At 39.5% G+C, this 12774-nt stretch overlaps 1 protein-coding gene across 2 annotated transcripts in view; it reads right to left on the bottom strand.

Moving 5' to 3' along the window:
- The window catches only part of LOC308395212 (dachshund homolog 2-like), a 116471-nt gene that overhangs the window by 31787 nt on the left and 71910 nt on the right, over positions 1 to 12774 (bottom strand). For both annotated transcript variants that reach the window (XM_080879960.1, XM_080879961.1), the window contains exon 3: positions 1295 to 1405. In XM_080879960.1, coding sequence (XP_080736086.1) covers positions 1295 to 1405 — 111 coding nt within the window. The remainder of the gene's footprint in view (positions 1 to 1294; positions 1406 to 12774) is intronic.

The raw sequence follows: 12774 nt of genomic DNA, 5'->3' as shown, positions 1-12774 counted from the left end.
AGTTTCATGAATTCAGCTCTTTGTCTTCACATTACGTTGTATATTTTATGTTGTACCTATACAGTTCTTGTCTAGCTTGTGAGCACCTATGAATTTCAAGTGACTGAACATACTCAGAAATAAACGCAAAATAACTAATTTATATAAAATAACACCATCTGTGACCAACTTTCATTAAAACTGGCTCCTGGAGTCTTTAAACACCTCTTATGACCATGTACTTGTGTCCCTGGAGACTTCCACACAACATCTGTGTTCTGACAGTCCACTCTTACATTTACTGATCCGTGTCGGTTTACACTTCAGTTTTTGAAAAAGTGAGGCGAGCAGGCTGAATGATTAGCAAGAACTAAAGTCTTTTCAGGTCATTGTTGAAGACTGGCTCACTTTCACACATATCGTAATATTTTTACACTTACATTGCATTTTACTTTGCTCTTTCCTTTTTTTTGTTGATTAACTAAACAGTTTATTGCTTTCAAAGCTGCTGGGTTTAATAATTATTCATTTATAGATGGAAAAGTGTGTGTGTGTGTGTGTGTGTGTGCCTTAGTATTTTAAAAAGCTAAAGAGTTGATATTAATTGATTTCATCGCACTTATTATTTAGAGATTACAAGTTTAATGTGCCATGGATTTAATTACAGTACTTGGCTGTGCGCTACATCACAAGCCCTTTTTTTCTGTAGTGCACGGAGCCATGGATCTTAGACCTTACAAAAGGGAGTATGTGTGTGTGCGACAGAGAGTGTAGCAGTGGGGGTGTGCATTAATGGTGCCATGGATACAGTTAATTATTTGTTTAGACTTGGGCAAACATAACCTTTTAAAGTATGCTGAATTAGCTTTTAGCAGTTTCTGTTTGTAGCTGTCTGCAAATGGCCGAGTCCGTCGCTGGTTGTTAATTTTTTGCTTCATGTTTGTCACTTTACTGTAAACGGTTAAGTGGTCAGGCTTATTCATTTAGGTCTCCAGCTTGCCAGTTTAGCCTGGTTTAAAATACAATAATCGCTCCATGGAATTGCAGAAAAGCAAAAGAATTCTAAAGCAATGAGCTCCCTCTTTCTATATCATAAGCTGCTAAATGATGTTAACATCTGCAAAATAAACAGGCTAGTGTTCATTATGCTGCATAATAAAAGAAACTGGGCTTAAAAACTCAAATTTGCCACCGATTTAGCACCGATATTCACAGGAACTTTCCAGAAACAGTTGACTAACTAGACTTGAAATGTACCCAATAACTTTGGATGCTAATGTAAGTGTGTGTTTGTTTGTGTGTGTGTTTGTCTTACCTGTATTGGAGTGTAAGTCCTCGTTGTCTGACTCATTACCGTTCTGGAGGCTCATCATCATCTTCATCTTCTGAAGCTTCTGGAGCTCGGCCATGGCTGCAGCTGTCAGGCCTGAAACACACAAACACACACACACACGGTTAGTTTCATCATGGCATAGCTCTTCAGGCTCACCGTCATGCCAGTCAATCAAAATTCAAATTAAAGCATTTGCTGCTCTCAAGTTCAACCATTTCTCATGAATAACCAATCACAACACTTGTTACAGCGTCCCTGGACCTCCCAAGTCCTACCTGCCTTTACCCATGATGACTTGCAGGAAGCTGGGACACACACACACACACACACAGATGCTTGCACTGGGCTGTCGCTGTCAAATTTTCTTTTCAGTGCCAGTGTTTTGCTGAAATGTTTCAGGTTGTGAGCGCAGTTTCAGGAGCCTTGGGCCTGATGTGTATTCGCTGATACACATGCAGAATGTGACACGCATACAGGGAGATACCCCCCCCCCCCACACACACACACACACACACTGACCCCCCCCCCCCCCACACACACACACACTGACCCCCCCCCCCCCCCCCACACACACACACACACACACACACACACTGCCCCCCCCCCCCCCCCCCCCCACACACACACACACACACACGCACACACACACCCTTTTGTATGAACTAAGATCCCTGGCTCTGTGCACTGACCTGGAACTGACTTCTATACACAACAACCAGCAGAGTGAGAGAGATGACCCTGTGTGTGCGTGCGTGTGTGTGTGTCTTATTGTGTAAAACCCCTATTATGTGTGTGAGTGTGCACGTGAGCTTTTGCATTGTGCTGAGTGTGTCTGTACAGTTTGCTTTCATGTATAAATGTGAATGTGAGGGAATGCATGCATGCTTATCACTGCTATCCGTGCGTGTGTGTGTGTGTGTGTGTGTGTGTGTGTGTGTGTGTGTGTGTGTGTGTGTGTGTGTGCGTGTGTGTGTGTGTGGAGGTCAGTTGGCTTTGCCCCGGTCACGGTTGATGGCTTTGGAGGAATGTCCATTACACACAGTACAGTTGTCTGTACGCTATAAAGAAAATAAGATAGAGGGATGGAGGAGGAAAAGGGGGAAGGGAAAAGGGGGTTGTTTGAAATTTAATTTAAAGCAGGATGGAGGGATAGATGAGGGAGGAGGGGGAGGTGTGGAGGAGAGGAAGTTGTGTGCAGGTTAAACTAGACCTGATCTTTAATCAGTAGTAATAGTAACTAAGCACATTTATGTACTCGTAACAGGTGGATTTGTTTTCCAAAGTTAAGCTCCCCAGCAGCACATGAAGCAGTTATAACTGTCTCTACCAGCTTAACATTGTGTGGATGTGTATATGTAATGCTTTAATATACAAATATTTATCTCCATAATTCAGAAGTGAAAAGAAATACTTATCAAAATATTTTAATTGAATGTCCTATAAGCCAGCAAATGTACAATAAAAAAGTACATTTCCCTCACAGGGTATTGGAGTGAACCCATGATTGTTATATTGATTAATAGATAGAAAGGGTGAGCACTGTGAGTCCTATCACCTTCAAGGTTATTGTGATGTTTAGATTCGTTAAATTTGCAGTTATTGCAGTTATTAATAAGCACAAAACTCATCAACTGGATTTTTTAGATATATCTCGTAACTTTTTTTTTCAGTTTTTAACTTAGTAAGTTCCTTTTTGTATTACATTCACTTTTTTTGCTCTATTATTTATTTAGATTCTTATTTAATGACCTCCGCTGGGACTCTTAAAAAGCACCGTATTTTCACGACCATAAGGCGCACTTAAAAGTTTTAGATTTTCTTCAAAAAGTACGGCACGCCCTATAGCGCGGTGCGCCCTATGTGTTGTAAGGAGGACGTAGTAGAGAACACCATGAGAACGTTAAAGGGTGAAGTGTGGGCGTTGATCGTATATACCGGGACAATCGCACATACCTGTATAAAAGAACAGGTATGTGCATTATGCAGGACATTGTTGTTTTAACAACCCTGAAAATGGCAAAGAGACACGCTTACGAAGCACAGTTTAAACTGAAGGCCATCAGCTACGCGGAGGAACATGGAAATCGAGCAGCGGCGAGAGAATTTAAGATTAACGAATCGATGGTTCGCAAATGGAGGAAGCTGGAAAACAAGCTCCGGCAGGTCAAGAAAACGCAGCTGAGTTTCCACGGACATAAGGCGAGGTGGCCCGAGTTGGAGGAAAGACTCGAGCGGTGGATCATCGAGCAAAGAGCGAGCGGGAGAAGCGTTTCGACAGTCACCATTCAGCTAAAAGCAGTTTCACTAGCTGAAGAGATGAACATTGAACATTTCCAAGGAGGTCCGTCTTGGTGCTTTCGTTTTATGAAACGGTGCCATTTTTCCATCCGGACCAGGACTACGGTAGCGCAGCAACTTCCAGCGGATTATAAGGAAAAGCTGGCCATCTTCCGCTCCTACTGCAGCAAACACATCGGCGACAAACACATCCAGCCCAGCCACATCACAAACATGGACGAGGTCCCGCTCACTTTTGACATCCCGGTGAGTCACACTGTGGAGAAGAAGGGGACCAGCACGGTAGCGATACGCACAACGGGGTATGAAAAGTCTTCTTTTACTGTTGTGCTTGGCTGCCATGCTAATGGACAGAAACTGCCGCCTATGGTGATTTTTAAGCGAAAGACTTTGCCTAAAGAGAAGTTTCCAGCAGAAATCATCATTAAGGCAAATGAAAAGGGCTGGATGGATGAGGAAATGATGAAAGACTGGCTGAGGGAGGTGTATGTAAGGAGACCAGGTGGTTTTTTCCACGCAGTTTCACTAAGAGTGGAAGGCAGCGCCGGGCGAGTTACGCCACAATTTGCCAATGGATTGTAGATGCTTGGGCTAACATGTCTGCTGGCACTGTTGTTCGAGCTTTCGCAAAAGCCGGCATCGTTTCCGAGGAGCCGCACGGCACGGAAAGTGACTCTGACAGTGAAGACAGTGAACCTGGCATGTTTGATGGAGATTTAGCGCAGCTGTTCAATTCAGACACAGAGGATGAGGACTTCGATGGGTTTGATTGATGATAAAAATGTGAGTACCAAACTCAGTTTTGCTCCTGCTTTATTTTTAAATATGCACACTTGTATGCTTGTGTGTTGTTGATGATGACGATTATTGGTAATAAAAATGTGAGTACCAAACTCAGTTTTGCTCCTGCTTTATTTTTAAATATGCACACTTGTATGCTTGTGTGTTGTTGATGATGACGATTACCGGCAATAGAAATGTGAGTAAGGTACCGAATTCAGGTTTGCTCCCGCTTTATTTTTAAATACGCATACGGTACTTGTATGCGCCCTATGGTCCAGTGCGCCTTATGTGTGTGTTAAATACAGTAAGGGCACACATAACTGAGACTGCGCCTTTTAGCACAGTGCGCCTTATGGTCGTGAAAATACGGCAGTTAGAAACTTGTGTATTTAAACAGGCTTTCTGGTTCTGTTATTTTAAAACGGCCTGTTTATTTTACTGTGTCTATCTCTTTATCTTTTTACTTAATTTTACTTTATTATCAAAAACATTAGGTGTAAAATGCTAACTGTATAAAACATTACCAAAACACTGAACACAATAAGCTGAAAAAGGCAGAAACTTTATGGAGCTATTTTGGTTTTGTGTTATTTTATTTTATTTCATTTCATTGAGCTATTCTGCTAATGCTTATGGTTTGGCTGCTTTAACCCAAGAGTTTATCCACTTTTAGATCAATACAGTGCATTTCATCTTATCCTGTGGATGAGGAGGCAGTTTTATACAATTTTCATACCAAAAGAAAAAATATAGGATCATTTAAGAAAATATATAATAATAATAATAATAATAATAATAATAATAATAATAATAATAATAATAATAATAATAATAATAATATACTATAATAGCAGAATGCAGTACAATATTGAAATACAGTTTTTTTTACAGCCGCTAGGACACATTTCACTATACTTAGGTCACTTTTGCAAAACACTTCACACAACCCTCCTAACTGACCTTCAGCTTGGCAAAGCAGTTCATTTCACATTCAAAATGCACTACAACTACCAAAACACTTTATTCAGGTCTCAAATAAACTCATTCTTCCAGAACACTAGCAAAGGTTGACAGCCGACAAACACACTTTGTCACCCACAAAACAATGACCTAAAAAACACTAACAACATGTAGCATTACACAGTGTTTTCTTGTGTAAAACAAGGACACATCTCTCTTTATAATTTCAATATATGTTACTGGAATGAATCAGACATCATGCAGAATTTGTTAATATTTGTTTATGTATTTTTAATTTTTTGCACTGAGTAATCCCAAAATACAAGAATTTGTATACACACCATCCACTGATAGACATACAATAGTAATGCTATTCTACTCGGTCTCCTCCATTTGGCCACAGGTTCTCATCCACATCACAGCTTATGTCATCTAGGGCAATACACCTAGGAAATAATCTTCTGGCTGCCAGAATTGAAGGAGTTGAAAAATTGAAGGAGTAACACCTGTGTAGATGTTCATCTACAATGAGAATCAGCTGTGGCTGGTTAAACTGCATTTTTAGATTTAAAATATGTTTCAATAAAATATTGTTGTTGAATTTTGCTGTCTTTTTAAGTTTTGCATTGTGTTATTGTTTTGACCATAAGTTTAACAGTTTTGAAAACAGTATGTAAGCACATGCAAAATGTCCTGTACGTACAAAGATTTTTGGCAGTTGTTGTGTCTGAGTGAGAAAATAATTCATGAAATTTGAGAGATGTAGTCATTGAATGCATTTTGTGCCAAAACAATGATAACTGATCCTCAGTTTAGCCCACATAGACTTCTGTTGTGCTCACTGTGTGAGGAGTTTTGCAAAAGTGACCTAAGTATTGAGAAATGTGTCCTAGCGTCTGTAAAAAACTGTAATATGGAAAATAACCATTAGCTTTAGATCAATTTTGACTCATAGGTTTTCACACTTTTTATAATTTATAATATAAAGTAACACTTGTGAAGGGAAATATTCTCTGACAGAAAATTAAATGGATTTTTAATTATCAAAAATTATGAAAATGTGACATTTCTCTTATGCAAATGTAGCAAATACGAGAAATGTAGCAAATAAAATAAATAAAAACATCCCTGAGTTCGGGGTGAAAGCTGTACAGACTGGACATCATACCTACTTTTGGACCAGGTGATATGACAAAACATTTACACACTTACATATTTGTCAGTTCCAGTTTTTAAAAAACATTGCACATCAAAAAAAAGAAAACTTGGGCAAAGCCAAAACTGAAATTCCTCTTCAGCACACAATGACTCGGACTGTTAATCAGTCCACGAATGGCAAAAACAACAGATCGAGCAGAAAGAAAGAGCGACCGAAAGAAAGACAGAGGTCTATTCAGAGAGCCTGAGGGAGAGTGACCAGACGTATTGTCTGCTGCCTGCTGAGAGAGGAGGAGGAGGATGAAATGAAGAAAGATGATGGAAAAAAAGAGGGCAAAAATAATTTTTTTTTCTTGAGTCGACGCCATCGAACTGCTGCCCAAAAACGCTAAAGAAAGCACATGATTCTAAATTAAATCATGTCACGTAATTTTCCATGATTTTTTAAAATTATTCTGTATAAATTCAAGAAATAGCTTTTGTAATTTAATATACACAACTGACATGTTTGTATTATTAATCTTTCATTTAATGGGTGAAATACCTTAGTGATAGTTCAAGGGGAAAAAAGTGAAGACAAGTCTTCTATTGGGAAGAATGAAGAAAAACATTCAGACAAGACGATATGAAGGAAGGCCCAAACATAGAAAGGGAGTTTGAAAATGGAAAAAAGGGGAATGGCATGGGAAAAAGTGGGACTGATAAAGGAAAGAAGGTCAGATAGATTAAAAAAAAAGTGAAAGGAAAAACTTGCTGTTTTATGGGGAAAAGGGAAAGAACGAAGAAGCATGAAACAAAACTATATTATGGGAAAGATTTGAAGAAAATATGTGGCTCTTTAACCAGGACAGTGTCAATGTGTCAACGAAATTCATACCACTACGGTTCATTCAGGAGTGTACAATTGTTAGGTGAATATGTGTGACACTGTGTTAATATTCCCAAATGAAACAGGTCAAAACCTCTGACTTTTCTTCTATTGCAACAATGAATTTAGCATTTGTTGCTTTGAGTTAGCTGGACTGACATAAAAGTTTGCACATGTACTTGTGTCTCTCTGAGGATGAATCCTTAAAATTATATACTAATCAATGAATGAACTGACTTTTCTCAGGCTTCATGGTTTCAACAACTACTGGATCGAGAACTATAAAATTGTGTATATTCTGATGCTTCACTTTAGACCAATGCAACAACAAATTTAGGTTTGTACCTTTAAGTTGAATATTTTGATGAGACTGAATGCCATTAATTTTCCCCCCGAGGAACAGTAGTAAATGCTAGCTGGAAAACTGTGACTGAGAGAACCTCAAAATTACTGGATTGAAACAAATGTTCCCTTCATAACAGCTAAGTTTTTGTCCAACATCACGATCAGGTTTACACTTCAACCTGGGTCCTACTTCAAAATGTCAGCAAAAACGTAATTTTGATTAACCTCATCTAATGCTGTAGTATAACACTAACAATATAGCTCGTTAGCATGCTGATGTTGGCACACTGAGAAAAGCATTTATTTTTAAAGCTACAGAGCTGTTAACATGGCACTCACCAAATTCTGCATGATTTTTACCTCATTCATACATCTCCATGTAATCAGCATACATCTGAAAACCTGCTCCAGAGCTGAGGGAAGTCTTTTATACATGAAGAAAAACAAGTGGGCTGAGAATAGATCCCTGTGGAACACCTGTTGGAAAGGACTAAGTTTTTTAAAATCATTTTTCTGATTAGAAAGGAAAGATTTGAACGTTTGCCATGTTGATGGATGAGAATGTCATGATTTAATGTATCAAATGTCTTTGAGTAAAAGAGTAACTGTAAAGAAGGTAAAATATATATATTCATAATTCATCAAAAATGTTGCTGCTTTTCTTTGAATACAAATGAACTCCAATCTAATCTATTATTTCTTCCTTACCTTTTTTCAACAGGTAAACATCTTACTGGATATCTGTGAACAGTTTTTTAAAAGCAACCTGGTTTCAAAGTGATGCTATCATAGATGTTTTTACTACATATCAAAGAAGCTCCTTTAATTATCCAATTCAGGGGTGCAGGGAGCCTATCCCAGCCACAACAGGGCAAGAGGCAGGGTACACCCTGATCAGGTTGCCAATGGGACAAAGGGCTAACAAAGAAAGAGACACTTAGTGGCAATTAAGAATGGCTAATTAACCTAACACGTATGTCTTTGGACTGTAGAGAAAGCACCAGTACCCGGACAGAACCCATGCAGAAACAGTGACAGTCAGTTAAACCCACTTTAAACACTTTGAATTCACCATCTGGATTGCTCATAGGTGTGAATGGTTGTCTGTCTCTCTGTGTTAGCCCTGAGTGGCAACCTGTCCAGGGTGTATCCCACATCAAACCCACTTTCACCCTTAATTGGACAAATGGAAGAAAATGGATGGATGGTATCTGTATTTGTTGTCGTCTGAATGACAGACTTATTATTCATTAATAGTTTTCATCTGAAAAAAAGTTGTTGAGATATTTTGTCCTGTACTTGTGGGCACAAGTGCAGAACATAAATAAGTCACTTTCATTTTGTTGCGTTGAAAGTTGAAGTCAAGATGTTCCATTCAAGTTTTTCAAATTTGAGAATGAACGCTTGGGAATAGAAAACAAAGAGAGGTACAAGGGGATGGGGTTAAAATAGAAAATGGAGTCCCTCTGTGGGGTCAGGACTGCATTTACACATTGATTACTCTGAGGAACACCTTGACACACACACACACACACAGAGTTGCATTTACAGATACAGGAAACACACATGGGTGGACACGTACACACATTTGATCTCCATGTACACACACACTCAGATACAGAGTCAGAACGCCCGCTCCGCCTCAATGCAACCAGAAGACGATCAATAGCAAAGCCAGAGCCACAATACTGTTCTCCATCATGACTATCAACCACGCACATGCACGCACACACACAGACACACAGCTCTCTCTCTTCCTATCTCAGATCAATGGCTGTCCGCTGTGTCCACGGTTACCGAGCATCGACCCCCGTCCCTAATGGCGACCACGAAACCTTGGGAATTAGTGTGTGATTGATTGACAGACTGCTTCAAAGGCACACGCATCATATAGCCTCCGTGTGTGTCTGTGTGTGTGTAGGACAGAGAGAGGGAATATATATATTTTCCAGTTTGTCTTCAAGTGCGTGTGTTTCAGCATCCCCCTGTGGGTTGTCTGCACATCGTTTACCCATCTCTTTTTTCCATCTTGTGCATTGTAATGCTTTCCGAAGGACATACGGTGGAAAGGAGAAGAGGAGAAGTGATAAAGGAGGAGTGAAAAAACAAGGAGTACAGAGCAGATCTCAATAGAGAAAACAGAGAATCATCAGCATAACTTGGCAAAAGTCAGGACTAGATTGTAAGAAAGTGCAAGGATTTTCCCACCAGCACTGAGATGGTGTTACACTTTTTAAAAACTAGTGTCCAGAAATAAAGTGACTTAATATTAATAATCTGTTAACGTTACTGTTTGAAAGTTGCTAAAACGGGATCTGTTACAGCAATACTCCATGCATGACATTCATAAAGGCTATTATTAGCCTGTTTGGCCTGTAATATTAATAGGCTACTGTTCAGTATGTGGAAATATACCATTGTGCTTTTAGATCTCATTTTTAAATAAATAAAGTTTATCCTATGTTACAAAATCCAATTATTTGAGTCACTTACACCAATTGGCTACAGCAATGAAACCACAGGGAGGTAATATGAATCACGCTGATATGTCCAGTGTCAGACAATGTCGAAGATGGATATAGCTACTGAGTCTGAAAAATAAAGACAAACGGGAAGTTTCTAGAACTTGCATTCATTTTTAATAGCCACCAGAGGGCGTTACCTGTGGTGCCAATAAGATTTCCGGTCTGATATATGTCAATGGGAAGAACGGCTCTCTTAGGCTACGTTCACACTGCAGGCAAAAGCGCATCAAATCCGATTTTCTTTGACCCTATGTGACCCATATCCGTTCATGGTGTGACAGTGTGAACGGCACAAATCCGATATTTTCAAATCCGACCTGGGTCACTTTCGTATGTGGTACTGAATCTGATACATATCCGATGTTTTAGAAAGCGACTGCTGTTTGAACGGTCAAGTCGCATTAAATCTGTCTTTTACGTCACTGACACAAGACAGACGCCAATTATCAGCGCCGGAGAAGCGCCCGAGAAGACATCGCGGCCGCTTCCTGGTCATCCCGTGTAGATGTCAGTGAAACTGTTGGGAAGACAATGTTGGAGAAACGTGAACATTTTATTTGTACTGTATAATCTGCAGATTCTGACAGAAATCTGCAACTATCCTTTGAAGCACTGCTCCTCTAAAACAGCAATAAGGATAATTATTGGGCCATATGTAAATAACAAAATAACTTTAAAACTTAAAGCAAAATTGGGAAACGTAAAGTCCGAAACAAGTCTTTATATTAAGGGCCACCAGTCCAACAATACTGTTTGGTCTGAGTCTAAACAGAGCGCGTTGTGTGACGTCTTCTTTTGCGCATGCGGGCCGCTTTGAGCGTTCACACTAGAGCGCGTTTGCTGTCGCATTTTATTTATAGTGTGAACAAGGAGACAAAAAAATCGGACTTGATCAAAAAAATCTGAATTGAGCATTAAGACCTGCAACGTGAACGTAACCAAAGTTGACCTAAGTAAACACTTTCCAAATGAGTTTAATAACTTGGGACTGACAAGTTAGTAGCCAATGAGCGTGTGGTTTCACAGTCAGATCGCACTCTCTGGCAGTGTTCAGGGAGCATGCAGATTGGCTGCAAATTGTGGCACCTGGTACGCTCACTGGCTTTCAGCCATACCACCCTGAGCACACCTGATCTCATCAGATCTCAGAATCAAAGCACAGTTGGGTTAGTACTTGGATGGGAGACCACCTGGGAATACTAGCTGCTGTAAGCTTGAGGCGATTGTGTACAGTAGATCATCTACTAACCGGAAGGCTGGTGGTTCGATTCCTGGCATGCTGAAGTATCCTTGGGTAAGATACTGAAACCCAAGTTACTCCTAATGCATTCAGAGTGTGCACGTTAGGTAAAAACGCTTGTATTGAGTGTGTGTGAATGGGTAAATATGACATGTTATATATGTGCCTTGACTCTACTCAAGTAGAAAACTGACATAAGAAGCAGTCTGATGATACCTGCTAATATATGCATGGTGGTAAGAACAAGACAGGCCAGTACACACGTCATAAATCCAACAACAATTCTGCTTAAGTGCTTTTTTCTTGCACAGGGTAAGAACATTTGCACATATTAGTAAATGAAAACCTCATTATTCAAGTTATTATCATGGCAGCAAAAGGAAAACCTAGACAGTATTTAACATGGAGTCTTAATGTTAGGACAGATCTGTGTGTATATGTATTCTTTTATTTAGCATCAAGAATCAAATTTATGGTATCATAACAAGGTCTGTGAAATTGTAAATTACAGACGTTCATATTTGCTGAATATTTCCTAAATATACCCTGAAGTGCCAATAGCAGGTTGGGATTTGGGTTTGTTGCATGCAAAGATGAGGATTGTTAATTCTGAATAAAATCTGATTTGGTATTTTAAAAAAGTAAAAAATAAAAAAAGGCCTTGTTGTCATTAGTTGTTTAATCTTTACTTATTGAAAAAGCACAAGCAGAAAATCCAAAAATCCAGACTTGAAACTTTTTGCAAGACAAAGTTCAATAAAGACTTAATACTCATCAATTGGGTAACCAGGAGTGGGTGGTTTTTATTTGATTTTATTTTCAACGTCATGCTACATTTCACATGCTACACCCAAAACCTACTTCTAAACACAAAACTTTAAGTCCATGTCCTACATAATACAATAGTTGGACTAATTCCTTAGCATCACAAACATGTACCTTCTTTAGCTACTGAAAGGCCTTTCTTGATAAAAGCATCCACCACATGGCAGGCGATATCCTAAATGAGATCTGACAGTGTCCTCCACAGTGGGTCTGGATAGTCTTTAATAGCTTTGAGTTTGTTGGTGGAGGCCGTTGGGTGATATTCAACAGTCCTGAACCCCCCTCCCGAGCTCGCGTGAAACCCACCCCATTTGGCTGCGGTTGTAAATATTTAATCCACTGCACCTACATCTCTGACGAAGTGCTCTGAACGTGCTCTCAGAGATGGAGTGACACTTTGAATAAAACAAACAGGAAAACAGAGAAATTGCTCTTTGTGTTCTGAATTTAGAAACACACT

The sequence above is a fragment of the Rhamphochromis sp. 'chilingali' genome, assembly GCF_963969265.1.
Source record: "Rhamphochromis sp. 'chilingali' genome assembly, chromosome: 1".
Classification (NCBI taxonomy): Eukaryota; Metazoa; Chordata; class Actinopteri; order Cichliformes; family Cichlidae; genus Rhamphochromis; species Rhamphochromis sp. 'chilingali'.
This window is presented reverse-complemented; position numbering and strand designations above follow the sequence as displayed.